Here is a 27,415-nt window from a genome sequence, read left to right as displayed (position 1 = left end):
CTTCATCCAGGTTTATATACGTTTACAGCCTTTATCCAGGTTTATATAGGTCTACAGCCTTCATCCAGGTTTATATAGGTCTACAGCCTTCATCCAGGTTTATATAGGTCTACAGCCTTCATCCAGGTTTATATAGGTCTACAGCCTTCATCCAGGTTTATATACGTTTACAGCCTTTATCCAGGTTTATATAGGTCTACAGCCTTCATCCAGGTTTATATAGGTCTACAGCCTTCATCCAGGTTTATATAGGTCTACAGCCTTCATCCAGGTTTATATAGGTCTACAGCCTTCATCCAGGTTTATATAGGTCTACAGCCTTCATCCAGGTTTATATACGTTTACAGCCTTTATCCAGGTTTATATAGGTCTACAGCCTTCATCCAGGTTTATATAGGTCTACAGCCTTCATCCAGGTTTATATACGTTTACAGCCTTTATCCAGGTTTATATAGGTCTACAGCCTTCATCCAGGTTTATATACGTTTACAGCCTTTATCCAGGTTTATATAGGTCTACAGCCTTCATCCAGGTTTATATAGGTCTACAGCCTTCATCCAGGTTTATATAGGTTTACAGCCTTCATCCAGGTTTATATACGTTTACAGCCTTTATCCAGGTTTATATAGGTCTACAGCCTTCATCCAGGTTTATATACGTTTACAGCCTTTATCCAGGTTTATATAGGTCTACAGCCTTCATCCAGGTTTATATAGGTCTACAACCTTCTTCCAGGTTTATATAGGTCTACAGCCTTCATCCAGGTTTATATAGGTCTACAGCCTTTATCCAGGCTTATATAGGTCTACAGCCTTCGAGGTTTATATACGTTCACAGCCTTTATCCAGGTTTATATACGTTTACAGCCTTTATCCAGGTTTATATAGGTCTACAGCCTTTATCGAGGTTTATATACGTTTACAGCCTTTATCCAGGTTTATATAGGTTTACAGCCTTCATCCAGGTTTATATAGGTCTACAGCCTTCATCCAGGTTTATATAGGTCTACAACCTTTATCCAGGTTTATATAGGTCTACAGCCTTTATCCAGGTTTATATAGGTTTACAGCCTTCATCCAGGTTTATATAGATTTACAGCCATTATCCAGATTTATATACATTTACAGCCTTTATTCAGGTTTATATAGGTCTACAGCCTTCATCCAGGTTTATATAGGTCTACAGCCTTCATCCAGGTTTATATAGGTCTACAGCCTTTATCCAGTTCAGGATGAATGTGAAATTTTGGCGAGAGCTCACTTACAAAATCATAGAAAGGTCAGTTTAAATACTTACCAGAAGGCAATTAAAACAATGAATGTGGGTCACAGAAAGAAATCTGAGGGCACGTAATAAAGACCGACCGTAAGTACCCCTACTAGCTGGCTATGGGTTTGAATGTTTTCAATCTGGACACTGCATTTCATGCCTTTGACAAATTTTAAACAGGAGTCTTTTACTGTCATCTGTAATCAAATGATTCTAAGATTAAAGATCCTATTTTCTAATGAACTCACCTTTAGGTTTGAGGTGTTCGGGCAGACCGTGCTCTAAACCCATTCCAGGCAAGCTGGGCATCAGCTGTGGTTCCAGATCTACAACACAAATATAACTGTAATAATGTGCATTAATAAACCGAATAGCTCAGAAGATAAACCTCAGAAGATGACGTCATTATGTCAAATAGGACGTCATTACGTACAACAGGCCATGGAAAGTAAGCAAGAAACTGATTTTTGTGTAGTTTTAACTAAATACAAGTGCTGTTTGTAATTACTGTTTGTCATTTTTTGTGAATTTATCAATATACAACAGTCACAAATTTAGTATCAAATAGCTTTACTACACATGATTTTATACAATTTGTGACTAATCTTTAACTGACAGGAGTGAAGTGTTCTAAGTATAACCTGATATACTCCCAGTCGCTATCAGCTATACAGTATAAATTTATTTCACTGTAAACTTTGTATTCTCAAAAACAAGTAAAAAGTGTTACATGTATTTCTACATCTGTGTAAACATAATTACCACAAAGCATCTCACAAAATACCTACACTAAACATTCCATACTTTATTAAAAACAAGGGTGACAGCGTTATTCATAATGATACACAACATCATTCGTGATCATTCTTAGCATATACACCACACAACTGCAGTCGCTACTCAAAGGAGTTAACTCTATGGTACTTTGTTTTATTTTAGCCAAAATGCTATTTAATGCAGGATTTTCAATAATTTTTATACAATTGAAATCGGATTTACTGAAAATTAAAACATGTCATCTCCTGATATTTGACTACAACCTGGCAAAAATTATTTGTCAAGTATAAACTTTTCTTTATAATAAAGTTATCCATTACTACCATATTTATCAACAAGAACATTCAACAGGCTACCTTAGCAAAGACAAATAATTTTTTTGTTTGGTACTCTACTGGAAAACTGGGGATGAGCAGAGATTTCCATCAGTTGTTAAAGGCACGGACCCTAGTTTCAGACCGTGAAAACAAAAGACACCAAGTTTAGTTAATCTATAAACCTGCAACCCACATTTGGATAAGGTTATAACAGAGAGAAGCTGACGTCTGTGATGTTTAAACAGAAATACCATCCAAAAATAGACTAAAGCTTGTCTCGCTAACCATTATTTCTCAGACAATCATGCATTTTTAGAATTAAAAACAAACCGTTTTGGGGTATTACAAAAACGTGCATGGTCAGAACCACTTCATGTGTACAAAAATTAATATTCTAAATAATAAAATGTAAGTAATTCTAATTTAAATTAGAACAAACGGCTCCAATAGTGAAAAATATGTCATAGGTTTTAAAGACTAGGGTCTGTTACTTCAATTTAACAGCAAATGTATCTGGCTGATGTTGTTTTTTTTAAGGTGTTATGTGGCAGTTACCATATTCCAGCAACTCTTGCTCAGTCCCCGCAGGCAGGTTATTCAAGTTGTATTTGTCACGCATCCGATCTCCGGGGCGATTTCTCGTAAAGAATTTCCTGAAAAATGGAAAAGGAATATTAACTTAACAACACTCACACACATTTTATTACATGCCTGACATTTTACCCCAAAGCCAGTTCGCCACCACTAAATATGTCAGTTTGTCATCCCCCTACCCACCCCGGACACAATAGCATTGCTTCACTTCACTCCTAAGTTTCTCTAGTGCATGATAAACATTTGGTATTTCTGACACATAATCAGAGAAGAAAACTTGTTTAATTTTTCAGTTAGCAGTAATATATATATTGTGTTATATATGAAGAGTTTCATTGCAAAACGCGATAAACGCCACTATACACACCCAATCCTAAAAACGTTTTATTCCAAAACACCATAAACACTAGACCAGTTTCTCTGCAATCTGCGATATATCCTCAGACAATCTTATCACGTTGTGCTGAAAACTGAATTTGTCTATGTGTGAACAGTGTCTGAATGGTGTTCGGACAATGTTTTTTAATATGGCGTTTATCGCATTTTGCAATGAAACTCTTCATATACAGTTTCCCACAGACAGACAGCAGTTACCTTTCAGCCATCTTGGTCTGTGTCAAATCAGTTCATTTACCAAATGGATGAGAGAAAACATCTCCGTCATATGGGATAGAAAACATACAACCTTAGTGATGGAAATGTCGGCCCTTGGGCTAGACAAGCTTTGTCCCAGGTTGAAATTTTCAATACCTCAGATGTACAGAGCCACACGTAAAGGATTATAATGTCGCTTGCTTGTGCTTGAAAACATGTAACTACGTTTGTTTACTGAAGGGAGGAAACTATGCTATATTTATGAGTCACATGATGAAGCATATAACCTGTTTCAGTTATTGTGTTATTACACCAGAAATCCAACAGGTGTGGGAAAATCATATGTATTCCAGAAATCAATGAATAAATGAATGATGCACTCAACACAATCTAAATATGGTTTTATGGAATCAGACATGATTGAAATCACAAAGATATTGAGAAAGGAAACCTGCTTCTACCACTTCATGAGCTACTCTTTTTAACTAGCAGCAAGGGATCTTTTATATGCACCATCTCACAGACAGGATGTACATACCATGGCCTTTACTACATCATTTGTGGAGCACTGGCTGGAATGGGGAAAAAGCCCAATGGGCCCACCAATAGGAATTGATTCTAAACCAACAACATAGCACACGAGTACGTTACTACTGGGCTACGTCGTGCTCCATGAATTCCACACTTTTAACAGACATATTTATTTTGTACAAGGATTCTAAACCAACTACATAGCACACGAGTACGTTACTACTGGGCTACGTCGTGCTCCATGAATTCCACACTTTTAACAGACATATTTATTTTGTACAAGGATTCTAAACCAACTACATAGCACACAAGTATGTTACTACTGGGCTACGTCGTGCTCCATGAATTCCACACTTTTAACACATATTTATTTTGTACAAGGATTCTAAACCAGCCCGATCCTCTTGAGTGAACATTTCCATTGTTTCAGGGTTTATTTCTATCCTACCTGTGATAGATGATGAGAGATGCACGGTATAACTAGTAGACCGCACTAGAACTTTTGAGCAATACACGAGTGTTAGTCACATATATTATATTCAGGGATGTGAGAGGGGCTAGAACAAAAAAGCTTACTGCAGCCGGGGTCCAGGGGCCGCTCAAGGGCTCGTGAAGGAAAATTATTGTTTGCAACCCATGGAATTGCCAAAAATTGCATTCAATGCTAACAAATCTAAAATGGTTATACCTTGTAATATAAGGCACACATTATAAACTTGAAATTGTGCAAACATGCAAATGAACCGTGTGTGGTCATTATCACTGAACATCATGTTTTTGGGGTTTTTTTAGACGAAATGGAAAAGCGCATTTATGCGTTTCCGCGTAGCTTTCACATCCCTGTATATTTTCAAACAAAAACTTCCAGTTTAAGAAAAGAACCAATAGCTACACATGTTCGGAACGAATCTCGATTGACTTGTGTAGCATTTTACACAAACTGCACATGAAATTATAGCACTTTATAAATGATAACTGAGAAATGGTCTTCGCAGTATATCGTCGTACGTATCGCAATTCAGGTTCCTGTATCACAATATGAAAACTCCTGCAATACCATCACTATTGATTAGTCTTACGTGGAGTGGTCATTAGAGCCGGACGCGAGGATGTGACCCATCGGGTGCCAGGCGAGCGTCCACACCATGCCCTCATGAGCCTCCTCCATGCTGCCCACCTCACGGTCACACCTACAACAACAACACAGATATTAAAATATGATACAGTGACCCATCGGGTGCCAGGCGAGCGTCCACACCATGCCCTTGTGAGTTTCCTCCATACTGCCCACCTCATGGTCACACCTACAACATTATAATCAAAATATACTTAATTTTTATTTTTTTTAATTTTAAGCATAAAAAACTATTTTAATTTACTATATGCATTACTATAAGCACAACATAATTATATTAAATTAAAATATAATTTAAGTTTAAATTTAACTTTACTTTAATTTAATGTGTCATATATATATTATATATATATATATATATATATATATATTTTTTGTTTTTTTTTTGTTACCAAGCATAATCAATGTGATTTAATTTAAAATATATATATTTTTTTTAATTTCACCATGCACAATCAATTTAATTTAAAAAAATTATTTAGTTTAATTAAAAATAAAATAAAATTATATATAAATTAAACTAAATTAAAGAAATTTCTGCAAAGTTTATTTTAAAATCATTATAATTATTAAAAAAAATAATAATTATCAAACAAAGGAAAGTCACCGAAATTTATAATCATTATGACCGAATTTAACACCAAAATCATTATGTTGGTTTGTCTGGTAATCTCATAAGGTGTACAACACATTGAACCGTGTCTGTCGGTACGACCGGTCATGTTACACAACATACAAAACTCACCCAACCATCCAGAACATGATCGCTCCATCAGACCCTCCGCTAGCAAACAGACCTTCGTGAATCGGGTGCCACGCCACAGCTGAAAAACAACCAAAGCTATTCTCTCAATCATTTCTTATCTGTTAATAATTTATTGTCAAATCTTTACTTTAATACTATGTTCCTTATGAGTATCCTATGGTTTTGGCAATAAAACTGTTGTGATTTCTGATAATTTATCTAGTATGTTTTTTGCTGGGGCATCATTGTTTATGAATGCCATTAAATTTAGCAAATCTTGTTAAAAATAAATATTTAAATTTAAAAACACAAAATCTAATTTCTATATATATTTGGTTTATTAATCATCGGCCACTGAATGTCAAACATCTGGTTATTTTCACATATAGTCTTAGTTAGGGACGGTCCATAAATATCGATGTGCTTCACAATACAAACAATGTTTGGAAGGGGGGGGGGTAAAAGCCATGTTCGGATTGCTTTTCAGGTAAAACATCGGTCCATCGAAGGTCAATGTTTCTTACAATTCGAAACAAGGGGGAGGGGGTAAACGCCATGTTCTGATTGCTTTTCAGGCCATAACATCAGTATTTTGGGGGCTAGTTTTTGCGGCGGCGCTCTCTATAATTGTCATCTACTGCATCAATACATAGTCAACCACGGTGAGTCTGAAATAGAATACGCATAAATTACCGCGACATTCTATTCCTGTGCACAAATTGTTGAATGGACTTTGCAACAACCAATGGTAACGATACTATAATACTACAACTAGCGCTATATCCAATCAGCACACTGCATCAATGCCTCAAAATATGAACCGTCCCTTAGGATTAATGTTTTATATCTACCAGTAAATATGTAAAGCCAACACATATAATGTGTTAATAAAAGTCATCTTGTAGTACACATTATATCAATGTTTTTATATTAGGATTAGGGGAGGGGTCAAACTCAATCCTAACATTGTTAGGATTATCAAAACCATTGACATTTATGGACCGTCCCTTAGGAAATACGCTATATTTTTCCATTAGTAGCAAGGGATGCTCTATATGCACCATCCCACAGACAGGATAGCACATACCATGTCCTTAGATATACCAGTCATGGTGCACTGGCTGGAACGGAAGTACAATGGGTCCACCGACAGAGATTGATCTTAGACCGATCACACATGAAGCAAACTCTCTACCACTAGGATACGTCCCATCCTAAATGGGATGGCATCTAAAACCTTTGATATGCACTGGCTGGAACGGGAAATCGCCCAAGATGCCCACTGACAGGGATCGATCCTAACATGACTGCCTGCACATCAGGAGAACACTTTACCACCAGGCAACATTCCACCCAAAATGGGACTGTGTCTTCAACCCACATGTACCTATAACCCACTGTATGTAAGTGTAACCCACTGTGTGTAAGTGTAACCCTGTGTGTAAGTGTAACCCTGTGTGTAAGTGTAACCCACTGTGTGTAAGTGTAACCTGTGTGTAAGTGTAACCTGTGTGTAAGTGTAACCCTGTGTTTAAGTGTAACCCTGTGTTTAAGTGTAACCCGTGTTTAAGTGTAACCTGTGTGTAAGTGTAACCTGTGTGTAAGTGTAACCTGTGTGTAAGTGTAACCCACTGTGTGTAAGTGTAACCTGTGTGTAAGTGTAACCTGTGTGTAAGTGTAACCCACTGTGTGTCAGTGTAACCTGTGTGTAAGTGTAACCTGTGTGTAAGTGTAACCCCGTGTTTAAGTGTAACCTGTGTGTAAGTGTAACCCGTGTTTAAGTGTAACCTGTGTGCAAGTGTAACCCCGTGTTTAAGTGTAACCTGTGTGTAAGTGTAACCCCGTGTTTAAGTGTAACCTGTGTGTAAGTGTAACCAGTGTGTAAGTGTAACCAGTGTGTAAGTGTAACCCGTGTTTAAGTGTAACCTGTGTGTAAGTGTAACCCCGTGTTTAAGTGTAACCTGTGTGTAAGTGTAACCAGTGTGTAAGTGTAACCAGTGTGTAAGTGTAACCCGTGTTTAAGTGTAACCTGTGTGTAAGTGTAACCCTGTGTGTAAGTGTAACCCTGTGTGTAAGTGTAACCCACTGTGTGTAAGTGTAACCCTGTGTGTAAGTGTAACCCTGTGTGTAAGTGTAACCTGTGTGTAAGTGTAACCCTGTGTGTAAGTGTAACCCTGTGTGTAAGTGTAACCCACTGTGTGTAAGTGTAATCTGTGTGTAAGTGTAACCCTGTGTGTAAGTGTAACCCACTGTGTGTAAGTGTAACCTGTGAGTAAGTGTAACCCACTGTGTGTAAGTGTAACCCACTGTGTGTAAGTGTAACCTGTGTGTAAGTGTAACCCTGTGTGTAAGTGTAACCCACTGTGTGTAAGTGTAACCCACTGTGTGTAAGTGTAACCTGTGTGTAAGTGTAACCCCGTGTTTAAGTGTAACCTGTGTGTAAGTGTAACCCACTGTGTGTAAGTGTAACCTGTGTGTAAGTGTAACCCCGTGTTTAAGTGTAACCTGTGTGTAAGTGTAACCCGTGTTTAAGTGTAACCTGTGTGCAAGTGTAACCCCGTGTTTAAGTGTAACCTGTGTGCAAGTGTAACCCCGTGTTTAAGTGTAACCTGTGTGTAAGTGTAACCAGTGTGTAAGTGTAACCAGTGTGTAAGTGTAACCCGTGTTTAAGTGTAACCTGTGTGTAAGTGTAACCCCGTGTTTAAGTGTAACCTGTGTGTAAGTGTAACCAGTGTGTAAGTGTAACCAGTGTGTAAGTCATGGATGGGATTTGGTGAACTGTAAAAAAGAGGAAATCTAGAGGGGTCCGGGGGCAAGGACGATTAAAATATGAGGAAACACAATGTTCCATGAGAGGAAAACCGCGGATCCGAGGAGAATTCACATCCCTGGTAAGTGTAACCCGTGTGCAAGTGTAACCCGTGTGTAAGTGTAACCCGTGTGTAAGTGAAACCCACGCGTACCTGTGGCCTCCTTCTTGTGGCCCTTGAACGTGTGCATCTCTTCCTTCATGTTGCGGATGTCAAACAGCTTCAACAGGTGGTCACGTGATGCCGTCAACAGCCAGTTCCCGTTCTGATTCCATGACAACTGCATCACCGTGTGTTTGTGGCCGTGACTGAAAACAAAACACACAACAGTATTACAACACAGCCAGTTCTGATTCCACGACAACTGCATCACCGTGTGTTTGTGGCCGTGACTGAAAACAAAACACACAACAGTATTACAACACAGCCAGTTCTGATTCCATGACAACTGCATCACCGTGTGTTTGTGACCGTGACTGAAAACAAAACACACAACAGTATTACAACACAGCCCATTCTGATTCCACGACAACTGCATCACCGTGTGTTTGTGACCGTGACTGAAAACAAAACACACAACAGTATTACAACACAGCCAGTTCTGATTCCACGACAACTGCATCACCGTGTGTTTGTGGCCGTGACTGATAAAAACAAAACACACAACAGTATTACAACACAGCCAGTTCTGATTCCATGACAACTGCATCACCGTGTGTTTGTGACCGTGACTGAAAACAAAACACACAACAGTATTACAACACAACCAGTTCTGATTCCACGACAACTGCATCACCGTGTGTTTGTGACCGTGACTGAAAACAAAACACAACAGTATTACAACACAGCCAGTTCTGATTCCACGACAACTGCATCACCGTGTGTTTGTGACCGTGACTGAAAACAAAACACACAACAGTATTACAACACAGCCAGTTCTCATTCCATGACAACTGCATCACCGTGTGTTTGTGACCGTGACTGAAAACAAAACACACAACAGTATTACAACACAACCAGTTCTGATTCCACGACAACTGCATCACCGTGTGTTTGTGACCGTGACTGAAAACAAAACACAACAGTATTACAACACAGCCAGTTCTGATTCCACGACAACTGCATCACCGTGTGTTTGTGACCGTGACTGAAAACAAAACACACAACAGTATTACAACACAGCCAGTTCTCATTCCATGACAACTGCATCACCGTGTGTTTGTGACCGTGACTGAAAACAAAACACACAACAGTATTACAACACAACCAGTTCTGATTCCACGACAACTGCATCACCGTGTGTTTGTGACCGTGACTGAAAACAAAACACAACAGTATTACAACACAGCCAGTTCTGATTCCACGACAACTGCATCACCGTGTGTTTGTGACCGTGACTGAAAACAAAACACACAACAGTATTACAACACAGCCAGTTCTGATTCCATGACAACTGCATCACTGTGTGTTTGTGACCGTGACTGAAAACAAAACACAACAGTATTACAACACAGCCAGTTCTGATTCCACGACAACTGCATCACCGTGTGTTTGTGGCCATGACTAAAAACAAAATGTACATATAACACAATACAAAACAATTAAATTTTAATTTTATTCATTACACTGGTCCAGCTGCAGCAAAGCACAACCCACAACCCCATTCAACAGGCCCTGATTTATTAAAAAATGTTTTACTTTTAATATAAACTAAATTATTTTGAAAATATCATTGAAGAATAAAGATAACTCCTTCATTTTAAAACTTACCGACACTAACCCGAACAGATACACAAGAAATTATATAAACTCAAACACAGTCACTGAACACTTTTTTATCTTCAACATTTTAAAAGTTATTTCCATTTTCATTTTTTTTTTGTTCACAATTGTATTTTAATAAAACATTTACGGCAGAATTTAAAAAGCCTGTTTTTCTAAAACGCTAGTGTTTAAGCATAGTACTTGTATGTAGTCACACGCGTGTAAGACAAAAACAGGCTTTGTAAATTCAGCACTTAATATTTTCTACCTTGAACACCTCACAAACGAAAAACATCAGCAACTGTTTGTCAAATAATAGTAAAAAGAAAACATTTACATACAGACATGACAATAAGAACATAAACGCGTTGTAAAATGCTAACGAGACGTTCTATTGGTTGTAATAATTACATGGTTGCGAGGCTGTTTCCTGAACGTGGATCCCACAGTTTGATTGGCTGCTGGTTGTCCTTGCTGCCCGACGCTATCAGAGCTTTAGTCGGGTGCCAGTCAACACTCTTCACGTCCGCACCGTGACCTACGAGAGAATCACGTCGTAACAGTCAGATATGGAGTTCAAACAAATGCAGTTAATTAATTTAAAAAAACATGTTAATCAATAGAGCTCTCTGTAGGTAATCATGTACATATAAACAGAGCCAAAGAAAAGACTTCTGGACCCAGTAGCGAAGAGAAAAAGGAGGAAGTTACAGTCATGTGACCGGAACTAGAAAGGAGTATGCAGTAGAAGAATTTAGGCCATCCCATTGGCTGTTGGGATGTTCGGACCAGACTACTAGCTGTAAGGGGGGGGAGGGGGGGGGAGTGCACTTGTTTCGAGAACAGGTAATGTGAAAAGAAAACGTTAACGTTTGTTTTGTTTAATGACAACACTAGAACACATTGGTTTATTAATCATTGGCTATTGGATGTCAAACATTTGGTTATTTTGACATATAATTTTAGAGAGGAAGCCCGCTACATTTTTCCATTAGTAGCAAGACATTTTTTATATGCACCATCCGACAGACAGGATAGCACATACAACAGCCTTTGATATACCAGTCGTGGTGCGCTGGCTGGAATGACAAAAAGCCCAATGGGGGATCGATACCAGACCGAGTGCTTTACCACTGAACTACGTCCCACCACAAAATCTTAGAAGAAACCCACAGTGGAGGGTGATCTAGCTTGTGTGGTAGTGTTTGATTGAGCACAACTTTGTGTTGTTTAACAACACCACTAGAGCACATTAGAGACCATTAGATTAATTATCCCCCATTAAATGTCAAACATTGGGTAATTATGGCATATAGTTTTAGAGAGTAAACATGAATGAATTAATATTTAATGACACCCCAGCATGAAAATACACCTCGGCTACTGGGTGTCATATGAAGTTCAAGCAAACACAATGAATTCAGAAATACACTCCGATGTTTTTGATACAACATACAGATGCATCTCACAATAGTTTGTTTATATACACACCACACACAATATCATTTAACTGAAACCCAATCATCAAGGAAGGAAATGTTTTATTTAACGACACACTCAACACATTTTATTTACAGTTATATGGCATCGGACATATGGTTAATGACTACACAGATAGAGAGAAAACCCGCTGTCGCCACGTCTTGGACTACTCTTTTCGATTAGCAGCAAGGGATCTTTTATATGCACCATCCCATAGATAGGATAGTACATACCACAGCCTTTGTTACACCAGTTGTGGAGCACTGGATGGAACGAGAATAGCACAATGGGTCCACCGACGGGGATCGATCCTAGACCGACCGCACATCAAGCGAGCGCTTTACCACTGGGCTACGTCCTGCACAGAGAGCACATCAGAGACCATTAGATTAATGATCCACTAGTGGATGTCAAACATTAGATTAATGATCCGCTATCGGATGTCAAACATTAGATTAATGATCCGCTATCGGATGTCAAACATTAGATTAATGATCCGGATGTCAAACATTAGATTAATGATCCGCTATCGGATGTCAAACATTAGATTAATGATCCGCTATCGGATGTCAAACATTAGATTAATGATCCGCTATCGGATGTCAAACATTAGATTAATGATCCGCTATCGGATGTCAAACATTAGATTAATGATCCGCTATTGGATGTCAAACATTGGGTAATTATGGCATATAGTTTGGATTGGGTAATTATGGCATATAGTTTGAATTGGGTAATTATGGCATATAGTTTGGATTGGGTAATTATGGCATATAGTTTGAATTGGGTAATTATGGCATATAGTTTGAATTGGGTAATTATGGCATATAGTTTTAATTAATTAATATTTATCGACACCCCAGCACGAAAATACTGCTCCGCTATTGGATGTCACATGAAGTTCAAGCAAACAGAGTTAATTCAGAAATACACTTTGATGTTTTTGATACAACATACAGATGAATCTCACAATAGTTTGTTTATATACACACCACACACAATATCATTTAACTGAAACCCAATCATCAGGGCTCAAAATAGCAGTGTGACCTACATTGTATGAGAAGAAGTTTGTTTATATACACACTACGCACAATATCATTTAACTGAAACCCAATCATCAGGGCTCAAAATAGCAGTGTGACCTACATTGTACGAGAAGAAGTTTGTTTATATACACACCACGCACAATATCATTTAACTGAAACCCAATCATCAGGGCTCAAAATAGCAGTGTGACCTACATTGTACGAGAAGAAGTTTGTTTATATACACACCACGCACAATATCATTTAACTGAAACCCAATCATCAGGGCTCAAAATAGCAGTGTGACCTACATTGTATGAGAAGAAGTTTGTTTATATACACACTACGCACAATATCATTTAACTGAAACCCAATCATCAGGGCTCAAAATAGCAGTGTGACCTACATTGTACGAGAAGAAGTTTGTTTATATACACACCACGCACAATATCATTTAACTGAAACCCAATCATCAGGGCTCAAAATAGCAGTGTGACCTACATTGTACGAGAAGAAGTTTGTTTATATACACACCACGCACAATATCATTTAACTGAAACCCAATCATCAGGGCTCAAAATAGCAGTGTGACCTACATTGTACGAGAAGAAGTTTGTTTATATACACACCACGCACAATATCATTTAACTAAAACCCAATCATCAGGGCTCAAGATAGCAGTGTGACCTACATTGTACGAGAAGAAGTTTGTTTATATACACACCACGCACAATATCATTTAACTGAAACCCAATCATCAGGGCTCAAAATAGCAGTGTGACCTACATTGTATGAGAAGAAGTTTGTTTATATACACACCACGCACAATATCATTTAACTGAAACCCAATCATCAGGGCTCAAAATAGCAGTGTGACCTACATTGTACGAGTGTGACCTATGAGAAGAAGTTTGTTTTGTTTAACCACACCACTAGAGCACATTGATCGGCTAATGGATGTCAAACATTTGGTAATTCTGACTCGTAGTCATTAGAGGAAACCTGCTACATCTTTCCTAATACAGCAAGGGATCTTTTATATGCACCATCCCATGGCCTTTGAAATACCAGTCGTGGTGCACTAGCTGGAAAAAAAAATAGCCCAATGGGCCCATCGACCGCGGTCGATCCCACACCGACTGCGCATCAAGCGAGCGCTGTACCACTGGGCTACATCCCGCCCATAACCTAGGCGAAAACCATGTGATACAGTCCCATGAAGCTGAAACACGCACAGTCAATTAGAACAACTACTCTAACCCACAACCTAGGAGAAAACCATGTGATACAGTCCCATGAAGCTGAAACACGCACAGTCAATTAGAACAACTACTCTAACCCACAACCTAGGAGAAAACCATGTGATACAGTCCCATGAAGCTGAAACACGCACAGTCAATTAGAACAACTACTCTAACCCACAACCTAGGAGAAAACCATGTGATAGTCCCATGAAGCTGAAACACGCACAGTCAATTAGAACAACTACTCTAACCCACAACCTAGGAGAAAACCATGTGATACAGTCCCATGAAGCTGAAACACGCACAGTCAATTAGAACAACTACTCTAACCCACAACCTAGGAGAAAACCATGTGATACAGTCCCATGAAGCTGAAACACGCACAGTCAATTAGAACAACTACTCTAACCCACAACCTAGGAGAAAAGCATGTGATACAGTCCCATGAAGCTGAAACACGCACAGTCAATTAGAACAACTACTCTAACCCACAGTAGGAGAAAACCATGTGATACAGTCCCATGAAGTGAAACACGCACAGTCAATTAGAACAACTACTCTAACCCACTACCTAGGAGAAAACCATGTGATACAGTCTGAAGCTGAAACACGCACAGTCAATTAGAACAACTACTCTAACCCACTACCTAGGAGAAAACCATGTGATACAGTCCCATGAAGCTGAAACACGCACAGTCAATTAGAACAACTACTCTAACCCACAACCTAGGAAAAACCATGTGATACAGTCCCATGAAGCTGAAACACGCACAGTCAATTAGAACAACTACTCTAACCCACTAGGAGAAAACCATGTGATACAGTCCCATGAAGCTGAAACAAGCACAGTCAATTAGAACAACTACTCTATTTGATACAGTCCCATGAAGCTGAAACACGCACAGTCAATTAGAACAACTACTCTAACCACAACCTAGTGTGATTCCCATGAAGCTGAATAACGTCAATTAGAACAACTACTCTATTAGAGTACAGTCCCATGAAGCTGAAACATTCAATTAGAACAACTACTCTAACCCACAACCTAGGAGAAAACCATGTGATACAGTCCCATGAAGTCACGCACAGTCATTTAGAACAACTACCCTAATTGGAGAAAACCATGTGATACAGTCCCATGAGCTGAAACACGCACAGTCAATTAGAACAACTACTCTAACCCACAACCTAGAAGGTGATACATCCCATGAAGCTTTTATTTAACAACGCACTCACGCACATTTTAACCCACAACCTAGGAGAAAACCATGTGATACAGTCCCATGAAGCTGAAACACGCACAGTCAATTAGAACAACTACTCTAACCCACAACCTAGGAGAAAACCATGTGATACAGTCCCATGAAGCTGAAACACGCACAGTCAATTAGAACAACTACCCTAACCCACAACCTAGGAGAAAACCATGTGATACAGTCCCATGAAGCTGAAACACACGCAGTCAATTAGAACAACTACTCTAACCCACTACCTAGGAGAAAACCATGTGATACAGTCCCATGAAGCTGAAACACGCGCAGTCAATTAGAACAACTACTCTAACCCACAACCTAGGAGAAAACCATGTGATACAGTCCCATGAAGCTGAAACATGCAGTCAATTAGAACTACTCTAAACCACAACCTAGGAGAAAAGCATGTGATACAGTCCCATGAAGCTGAAACACGCACAGTCAATTAGAACAACTACTCTAACCCACAACCTAGGAGAAAAGCATGTGATACAGTCCCATGAAGCTGAAACATGCAGTCAATTAGAACAACTCTAACCCACAGTCCACTCTGGTTGGACTGGTACGGGACTAATACAATAAATGCACCAGAAACAAAGCGATTTGCTTAATGACAACACTAGAGCACAATGATTTATTAATCATTGGATTTCAAACATTTTCATCATTTGTTTTGTTTAACTATACCATTAGAGCACATTGATCAAGTAATCATTGACTACTGGATGTCAAACATTTGGTAATTGTGACTCATAGTCAATTGAGAAGGAAGGAAATGTTTTATTTAACAACGCACTCAGCACATTTTATTTACGGTTATATGGCGTCAGACTTATGGATAAGGACTCATCACAGATAACCTGCTACATTTTTCCATTAGCAGCAAGGGATCTTTTATATGCACTTTCCCACAGACAGGATAACATACAAGTCTTTGACCACTTGTGGTGCACTGGTTGGAACGAGAAAAAACCTTGTGACACTAAGTCTTAGAGGAAACCCGCAGTGAAGGGCGACTTAGCTCATGTGGTAGACTGTTTGCCTGAGTGAACCTGTGTTTGTTTATTACCACCACTAGAGGAAACCCGCAGTGAAGGGCGACTTAGCTCATGTGGTAGACTGTTTGCCTGAGTGAACTTGTGTTTGTTTATTAACACCATTAGAAAAGTTTGTTTTGTTTAACAACACCACTAGAGCACCGATTTATTAATCATTGGCTGTCTCATTGGATGTCAAACATATGGTCATTTTGACAGTCATAGAGAGGAAACCCGCTACTTTTTCCATTAGTAGCAAGGGATCTTTTATATATGCACCATCCCACAGACAGGATAGCACATACCATGGCCTTTGATATACCAGTCGTGGTGCACTGGCTGGAACGAGAAATAGCCCAATGGGCCCACCAACAGGGATCGATCCTAAACCGACCGCACATCAAGCGAGCGCTTTACCACTGGGCTACGTCCCGTTCCTATTGGAGCACATTAGAGACCTCTAGATTAATTAATCCTCACTTACTGGGAGGTCAAACATTTGGTGATTCGGACATATAATCTAAGAGAGGAAACCCACTACATTTTTCCATTAATAGCAAGGGATCTCTTATATGAACCATCCCACAGACAGGATAACACATACCACGGCCTTTTAGCATTATATACCAGTCGTAGTTAACATACAGATGAATCTTTCTTTATATACAACCACCCCAGACAACAATCACACTGCCCCCACCCTACCCCTTAAAATAATTTCTGCAACAGCCCTTCATCTAAGAAGCCCTGAGCTGCAGCAACTCGAGCGAGTACTAGTTCACTTGGCAAATTCCTTCTTTTTACTACACAAATAAAGCATTTATTTTTAGTTTGGAGGGGGTGGTTATAACGGTTTGTGGGTGTCTTTCTGGGGAGTTTTTTTTTTGGGGGGGGGGGGGTGCATTTAGTGTTTTGTTTGTCGTATTTTATTACTCGTTTCATCAACTTTAAATAATTATCAATATAAAAGAGCTCAAAACCTGAAGTAAAAAACATGTTTAGTTTTAATAAATGATCATTTCAAGTGTGTATTATATTTATAGCAATAGTGTCGTCCTGACCGCTGATGGCCAAGTTACAATTTTGGTCAACCAGTGAAGTCTTTTGCTGGTACTGGTCCAGCAGACTAACAGATATTTTCATTTCTGCACCCCTGGAAGAATTTTTCTAATTCTAATTTTTCATGATCATATCCAGCTATGGCTCACTGTCCTGGGATTACAATTCAGCTGTCTAAATAATCTCTCTAGAACCGTGGTTAGTGCAAGAGGAAGGAAGGAATGTTTTATTTAACGATGCACTCAACACATTTTATTTACGGTAATGAGTCATCAGACATATGGTTAAGGACCACACAGATATTGAGAGGGGAAACCCGCTGTCGCCACTTCATGGGCTACTCTTTTCGATTAGCAGCAAGGGATCTTTTATATGCACTATCCCACAGACAGTATAGTATATACCACAGCCTTTGTTACACCAGTTGTGGTGCACTGTCTGGAACAAGAAATAGCCCATGGGCCCACTGACAGGGATTGATCGCACATCTGGCTAGAGGATTCCTGCGGTTTCCACATGGTTGCATCTAGGAATCTTTTATGTGTACTTTGCCAAAGAAAGGAATGTAAAATTTAAATTAAAAAGTTTCTTTTGTTTAACGACACCACTAGAACTACTGGATGTCAAACATTTGGTAATTTTGACATATAGTCTTAGAGTTGAAACCTACTTCATTTTTCCATTAGTAGCAAGGGATGTTTTATCTGCATCATCCCACAGACAGGAAAGCACATACCATGACCTTTGATATACCAGTCATGGTGCACTGGCTGGAACGAGAAATAGCCTAACTTGAATTAAACCTCAGTACATTATCAAGTGCTGTGCAATGTCTAACATACAGCTATTTCTAGACTTAACTGTTTTAAATCTGTGAAGCCTGCAGCCGCAACATGGGCTACTCCAATTGGATGGCAATAAAGGATGTTTCCTTATGCCAATTAATTCACAGACGCGACAGCATGTACCAGTCTTTGATATACCAGCAGTTCTACAAATGTTTGACAAGGTCATTAGCCCTCACAGAAGCTTTGTCTAGTGCCCCACGTATCACAGTAGTAGTTAATAATGTCAACTATCCCAGACCAAACATTCACAAGCCGTGGCAGACGGCTGGAGGATGTGTTGAACCATGCTAACAGTCATCGGGGAACTCACTGGGATGGAGAACATTTACATTACATTAAAATATTTTTACTATTAAATAAAAACATTAATTGGGTACAAAGTCTGGCAATGCATTTGAATATTATGGATGTATGCTCATTAAACCAGTTCTACCCACTTACCTTAAAGGGACATTCCTGAGCTTGCTGCATTGTAAGATGTTTCTGACTAATAAAGTATTTCTACAATTAAACTTACATATTAAATATATTTTCCTGTTTACAATATCAGTGTCTGTATATTCAGTGTGTTTCTGGTCGTCTTAACATTTGTAAGAAGCCCAAACTGGATTTTGTCTTTAAATAATTTCGTACGTACGAAAAAATACATTTTAGGAAATAAAATGAAATGTAAACTAGTACAAATATTAGAACGATAAGAAACACATTTAATACACAGCCACTAATATTTTATGCAGAAAAATATATATATGTAATTACAATCATTAAAAAGTCTCTTTTAGTCGATAACATCTTAAACATTGCAGCAAACTCAGGAATGTCCCTTTAATTTAGCAGACATTCACTTATCATTGTCAGTGCTTCCTTGAGGCAAAGAAGGCAAATATCTGGGACATCACCATTTGTGATGGGATGATGTAGCCCGAGTACTCTGCCGTTCCAGAACTAGACAGACATTTGGACGGTTATGATCTCTCTCTCTGTCAGATACAACTATAGCGAAAACACGGAATTGCTACCTACCACCGGATAGGCAAAGACTGTTACATTCAACATGATCATTTTAGAGTTTGCTGATAACATATTACTTGGCATATTAACCACTGATTCACACATTAACCACTGATTCACACATTAACCACCGATTCACACATTAACCCACTAATTCACACATTAACCCACTGATTCACATATTAACCCACATTAACCACTGATTCACATATTAACCACTGATTCACACATTAACCACTGATTCACACATTAACCATTGATTCACACATTAACCACCGATTCACACATTAACCACTGATTCACAAACTTACACATTAACCACTGATTCACACATTAACCACTGATTCACACATTAACCACTAATTCACACAATACAGGAAGAAACCCAAACCTTTCAATAATGTTCCAGTTATATAAGTAGGTGCACGATGACTGCTATATCAAAGGCTATGGTATGTGTTGTCCTGTCTGTGGGAAGTGCATATAAATGATCCCTAGCTGGTAATCAAAACATGTAGTGGGTGTCCTAAGACTATGTCAGAATTATGAAATGTTCGACATCCAAAAGCCGATGATTAATAAATCAATGTGCTCAAGTAGTGTCATTAAACATAAAATGTCTTAAACACCATGGGCTGAATTTACAAAGCCTGTTTGTAACTTTACACATTTACATGTGTGTAACTATATACATTTACATGTGTGTAACTATATACATTTACACCTTCGTTTAAGAAAAACAGCCTTCGTATATATTCTGCCCTATATTTCTTTATCAACCATCTTCTTTATACAATATACATGAACTGGATGTGGTGGTACAGTGTTCACCTTAGGTGTGACAGATTGCAGGATCCAACACCATCAATGGACTCTTTCCCCCCCCCCCCCCCCCCTTGCGCCCCAAATAATGCACAACTAGTACATCAAGTGCCAAAGTATATTGATGTATGAATATCTATATATTGTAGGTATGTATTGATGTATGTATGTATTGATGTATGAATATCTATATATTGTATGTATGTATTAATGTATGAATATCTATATATTGTATGTATGTATTGATGTATGAATATCTATATACTGTATGTATCTATTGATGTATGTATGTATTGATGTATGAATATCTATATACTGTATGTATGTATTGATGTATGTATGTATTGATGTATGAATATCTATATATTGTATGTATTGATGTATGAATATCTATATATTGTATGTATGTATTGATGTATGAATATCTATATACTGTATGTATGTATTGATGTATGTATTGATGTATGAATATCTATATATTGTATGTATGTATTGATGTATGCATGTATTGATGTATGAATATCTATATATATTGTATGTATGTATTAATATATGTATGTATTGATGTATGTATTGATGCATCAATATCTATATACTGTATGTATTGATGTATGTATGTATTGATGTATGAATATCTATATATTGTATGTATTGATGTATGAATATCTATATATTGTAGGTATGTATTGATGTATGCATGTATTGATGTATGAATATCTATATATATTGTATGTATGTATTAATATATGTATGTATTGATGTATGTATTGATGCATCAATATCTATATACTGTATGTATTGATGTATGTATGTATTGATGTATGAATATCTATATATTGTATGTATTGATGTATGAATATCTATATACTGTATGCATGTATTGATGTATGACCATCTATATACTGTATGTATGTATTGATGTATGACCATCTATATACTGTATGCATGTATTGATGTATGAATATCTATATACTGTATGCATGTATTGATGTATGACCATCTATATACTGTATGCATGTATTGATGTATGACCATCTATATACTTTATGTATGTATTGATGTATGAATATCTATATACTGTATGCATGTATTGATGTATGACCATCTATATACTGTATGCATGTATTGATGTATGAATATCTATATACTGTATGTATGTATTGATGTATGAATATCTATATATTGTATGTATGTATTGATGTATGAATATCTATATATTGTATGTATGTCGAGGTTCAGTTACATACATAGATATTAACACTGGCGCAAGGGATAATTAAAATCGTTCTGGCCTCACGAATTGTCCCATGCCGTTGCTGGCACTCGAACCTATGGCACCATTACCGCCCGCAGCTTGCAGACTTGTCATGATACCTTTTGAGCTATTGAGGCATGCAAGTGATACCTTGCTAATTGTTCACAGGGTTAGCCCATGTGGTAAAAGCATGTTTCGTCTTTAAAATAATCACCAAATCACCAAATTGTTGTAATTAAAAAATGTACAAAAATGCCATCAAAAAAATATTCCTTTGACTCAAGCTTGGGTGTGAACTATCAGCATGAGCCACATCTGTGAATATTTAATGATCACAGAACAAGGTTATAGTTTTCTTCAATACACATTTTGCTTGCACAGCAGAATTCCTGGGTTCAAATTTTACCACAATGGCAGCAAGTGCAGAGTTTTCCTTCCTTACTGAAACTTTTAACATTGTTAACAGCAAGAATAATGCTCTGGTGGCCTACCTGGTTCACCATGATGAATTCATTGGTAATAAGATAAAGGAGGAATGTTTTATTTAACATTGTTAACAGCAAGAATAATGCTCTGGTGGCCTACCTGGTTCACCATGATGAATTCATTGGTAATAAGATAAAGGAGGAATGTTTTATTTAACATTGTTAACAGCAAGAATAATGCTCTGGTGGCCTACCTGGTTCACCATGATGAATTCATTGGTAATAAGATAAAGGAGGAATGTTTTATTTAACATTGTTAACAGCAAGAATAATGCTCTGGTGGCCTACCTGGTTCACCATGATGAATTCATTGGTAATAAGATAAAGGAGGAATGTTTTATTTAACATTGTTAACAGCAAGAATAATGCTCTGGTGGCCTACCTGGTTCACCATGATGAATTCATTGGTAATAAGATAAAGGAGGAATGTTTTATTTAACATTGTTAACAGCAAGAATAATGCTCTGGTGGCCTACCTGGTTCACCATGATGAATTCATTGGTAATAAGATAAAGGAGGAATGTTTTATTTAACATTGTTAACAGCAAGAATAATGCTCTGGTGGCCTACCTGGTTCACCATGATGAATTCATTGGTAATAAGATAAAGGAGGAATGTTTTATTTAACATTGTTAACAGCAAGAATAATGCTCTGGTGGCCTACCTGGTTCACCATGATGAATTCATTGGTAATAAGATAAAGGAGGAATGTTTTATTTAACATTGTTAACAGCAAGAATAATGCTCTGGTGGCCTACCTGGTTCACCATGATGAATTCATTGGTAATAAGATAAAGGAGGAATGTTTTATTTAACATTGTTAACAGCAAGAATAATGCTCTGGTGGCCTACCTGGTTCACCATGATGAATTCATTGGTAATAAGATAAAGGAGGAATGTTTTATTTAACATTGTTAACAGCAAGAATAATGCTCTGGTGGCCTACCTGGTTCACCATGATGAATTCATTGGTAATAAGATAAAGGAGGAATGTTTTATTTAACATTGTTAACAGCAAGAATAATGCTCTGGTGGCCTACCTGGTTCACCATGATGAATTCATTGGTAATAAGATAAAGGAGGAATGTTTTATTTAACATTGTTAACAGCAAGAATAATGCTCTGGTGGCCTACCTGGTTCACCATGATGAATTCATTGGTAATAAGATAAAGGAGGAATGTTTTATTTAACATTGTTAACAGCAAGAATAATGCTCTGGTGGCCTACCTGGTTCACCATGATGAATTCATTGGTAATAAGATAAAGGAGGAATGTTTTATTTAACATTGTTAACAGCAAGAATAATGCTCTGGTGGCCTACCTGGTTCACCATGATGAATTCATTGGTAATAAGATAAAGGAGGAATGTTTTATTTAACATTGTTAACAGCAAGAATAATGCTCTGGTGGCCTACCTGGTTCACCATGATGAATTCATTGGTAATAAGATAAAGGAGGAATGTTTTATTTAACATTGTTAACAGCAAGAATAATGCTCTGGTGGCCTACCTGGTTCACCATGATGAATTCATTGGTAATAAGATAAAGGAGGAATGTTTTATTTAACATTGTTAACAGCAAGAATAATGCTCTGGTGGCCTACCTGGTTCACCATGATGAATTCATTGGTAATAAGATAAAGGAGGAATGTTTTATTTAACATTGTTAACAGCAAGAATAATGCTCTGGTGGCCTACCTGGTTCACCATGATGAATTCATTGGTAATAAGATAAAGGAGGAATGTTTTATTTAACATTGTTAACAGCAAGAATAATGCTCTGGTGGCCTACCTGGTTCACCATGATGAATTCATTGGTAATAAGATAAAGGAGGAATGTTTTATTTAACATTGTTAACAGCAAGAATAATGCTCTGGTGGCCTACCTGGTTCACCATGATGAATTCATTGGTAATAAGATAAAGGAGGAATGTTTTATTTAACATTGTTAACAGCAAGAATAATGCTCTGGTGGCCTACCTGGTTCACCATGATGAATTCATTGGTAATAAGATAAAGGAGGAATGTTTTATTTAACATTGTTAACAGCAAGAATAATGCTCTGGTGGCCTACCTGGTTCACCATGATGAATTCATTGGTAATAAGATAAAGGAGGAATGTTTTATTTAACATTGTTAACAGCAAGAATAATGCTCTGGTGGCCTACCTGGTTCACCATGATGAATTCATTGGTAATAAGATAAAGGAGGAATGTTTTATTTAACATTGTTAACAGCAAGAATAATGCTCTGGTGGCCTACCTGGTTCACCATGATGAATTCATTGGTAATAAGATAAAGGAGGAATGTTTTATTTAACATTGTTAACAGCAAGAATAATGCTCTGGTGGCCTACCTGGTTCACCATGATGAATTCATTGGTAATAAGATAAAGGAGGAATGTTTTATTTAACATTGTTAACAGCAAGAATAATGCTCTGGTGGCCTACCTGGTTCACCATGATGAATTCATTGGTAATAAGATAAAGGAGGAATGTTTTATTTAACATTGTTAACAGCAAGAATAATGCTCTGGTGGCCTACCTGGTTCACCATGATGAATTCATTGGTAATAAGATAAAGGAGGAATGTTTTATTTAACATTGTTAACAGCAAGAATAATGCTCTGGTGGCCTACCTGGTTCACCATGATGAATTCATTGGTAATAAGATAAAGGAGGAATGTTTTATTTAACATTGTTAACAGCAAGAATAATGCTCTGGTGGCCTACCTGGTTCACCATGATGAATTCATTGGTAATATGATAAAGAAGGAATGTTTTATTTAACATTGTTAACAGCAAGAATAATGCTCTGGTGGCCTACCTGGTTCACCATGATGAATTCATTGGTAATATGATAAAGAAGAAGGAATGTTTTATTTAACATTGTTAACAGCAAGAATAATGCTCTGGTGGCCTACCTGGTTCACCATGATGAATTCATTGGTAATAAGATAAAGGAGGAATGTTTTATTTAACATTGTTAACAGCAAGAATAATGCTCTGGTGGCCTACCTGGTTCACCATGATGAATTCATTGGTAATAAGATAAAGGAGGAATGTTTTATTTAACATTGTTAACAGCAAGAATAATGCTCTGGTGGCCTACCTGGTTCACCATGATGAATTGATTGGTAATATGATAAAGAGGAGGAATGTTTTATTTAACATTGTTAACAGCAAGAATAATGCTCTGGTGGCCTACCTGGTTCACCATGATGAATTGATTGGTAATATGATAAAGAAGAAGGAATGTTTTATTTAACATTGTTAACAGCAAGAATAATGCTCTGGTGGCCTACCTGGTTCACCATGATGAATTCATTGGTAATAAGATAAAGGAGGAATGTTTTATTTAACATTGTTAACAGCAAGAATAATGCTCTGGTGGCCTACCTGGTTCACCATGATGAATTCATTGGTAATAAGATAAAGGAGGAATGTTTTATTTAACATTGTTAACAGCAAGAATAATGCTCTGGTGGCCTACCTGGTTCACCATGATGAATTCATTGGTAATAAGATAAAGGAGGAATGTTTTATTTAACATTGTTAACAGCAAGAATAATGCTCTGGTGGCCTACCTGGTTCACCATGATGAATTCATTGGTAATAAGATAAAGGAGGAATGTTTTATTTAACATTGTTAACAGCAAGAATAATGCTCTGGTGGCCTACCTGGTTCACCATGATGAATTCATTGGTAATAAGATAAAGGAGGAATGTTTTATTTAACATTGTTAACAGCAAGAATAATGCTCTGGTGGCCTACCTGGTTCACCATGATGAATTCATTGGTAATAAGATAAAGGAGGAATGTTTTATTTAACATTGTTAACAGCAAGAATAATGCTCTGGTGGCCTACCTGGTTCACCATGATGAATTCATTGGTAATAAGATAAAGGAGGAATGTTTTATTTAACATTGTTAACAGCAAGAATAATGCTCTGGTGGCCTACCTGGTTCACCATGATGAATTCATTGGTAATAAGATAAAGGAGGAATGTTTTATTTAACATTGTTAACAGCAAGAATAATGCTCTGGTGGCCTACCTGGTTCACCATGATGAATTCATTGGTAATATGATAAAGAAGGAATGTTTTATTTAACATTGTTAACAGCAAGAATAATGCTCTGGTGGCCTACCTGGTTCACCATGATGAATTCATTGGTAATATGATAAAGAAGAAGGAATGTTTTATTTAACATTGTTAACAGCAAGAATAATGCTCTGGTGGCCTACCTGGTTCACCATGATGAATTCATTGGTAATAAGATAAAGGAGGAATGTTTTATTTAACATTGTTAACAGCAAGAATAATGCTCTGGTGGCCTACCTGGTTCACCATGATGAATTCATTGGTAATAAGATAAAGGAGGAATGTTTTATTTAACATTGTTAACAGCAAGAATAATGCTCTGGTGGCCTACCTGGTTCACCATGATGAATTGATTGGTAATATGATAAAGAAGAAGAATGTTTTATTTAACATTGTTAACAGCAAGAATAATGCTCTGGTGGCCTACCTGGTTCACCATGATGAATTGATTGGTAATATGATAAAGAAGAAGGAACGTTTTATTTAACATTTGTTAACAGCAAGAATAATCCTCTGGTGGCCTACCTGGTTCACCATGATGAATTCATTGGTAATATGATAAAGAAGAAGGAACGTTTTATTTAACAATGCCTTTCTTTTACCATTTATGGAGAACAGGCTGGAACCAAAAATAAACCAATGGGACCATCAACAGGGATTGATCATAAACAGACCGCGCATCAGGCGAGCGCTTTACCATTGGACTACGTCCTGCCATAGTAATATGATAAAAAAAAATATGTATCCAACAAATTGCACTGGCTAGAACCCAAGGCACCTGGGATGAAATCATTTTTGTCTGGGAAAATTTTATAGAAAGTTGTCTTCGGGCCCAGTCTGGACTTGATGCCCTATTTTTTGTTATTAAACTGAAACACTTGTCATGACCCTCCCAAAAATAAATTTCAATCCCTGACAATCTCTCCCAAGCAGTAAAAGAACATCTGTTTAACACCACCTCAACACTACTGAACATTTCACAGATGGTTAAAGAGGCCTTCTTCAGTTGCATTATTGTGAACAAGAGAACTGGTGAGGTACACGATACGCCCATCAAAAGTAGGTCACTGTGACCTAGCTATGGCATGTTACACACCACTGTTCCAAGTGGTTGCTTGATGATTCTATATGAATGAAATTTTGTCGGGGTGGGGAAACGTTGGCTTTGAATTGCTGTCCTTTTTGTTTGTGTTCTTTAGGGAGGGATGTTGGCTTTGAAATAATAACTGGGGGGAGGGAGCGACATAATAA

At 37.6% G+C, this 27,415-nt stretch overlaps 1 protein-coding gene across 1 annotated transcript in view; it reads right to left on the bottom strand.

Moving 5' to 3' along the window:
- The window catches only part of LOC121389856 (flowering time control protein FY-like), a 56,340-nt gene that overhangs the window by 12,442 nt on the left and 16,483 nt on the right, over positions 1-27,415 (bottom strand). The window contains exons 8-13 of the mRNA XM_041521503.1: positions 10,948-11,074; positions 8,926-9,080; positions 5,963-6,041; positions 5,162-5,272; positions 2,919-3,016; positions 1,518-1,595 (exon numbers count right to left, since the gene is read on the bottom strand). Coding sequence (XP_041377437.1) covers positions 1,518-1,595; positions 2,919-3,016; positions 5,162-5,272; positions 5,963-6,041; positions 8,926-9,080; positions 10,948-11,074 — 648 coding nt within the window. The remainder of the gene's footprint in view (positions 1-1,517; positions 1,596-2,918; positions 3,017-5,161; positions 5,273-5,962; positions 6,042-8,925; positions 9,081-10,947; positions 11,075-27,415) is intronic.

This window comes from Gigantopelta aegis, chromosome 15 (assembly GCF_016097555.1).
Source record: "Gigantopelta aegis isolate Gae_Host chromosome 15, Gae_host_genome, whole genome shotgun sequence".
Taxonomy (NCBI): Eukaryota; Metazoa; Mollusca; class Gastropoda; order Neomphalida; family Peltospiridae; genus Gigantopelta; species Gigantopelta aegis.
This window is presented reverse-complemented; position numbering and strand designations above follow the sequence as displayed.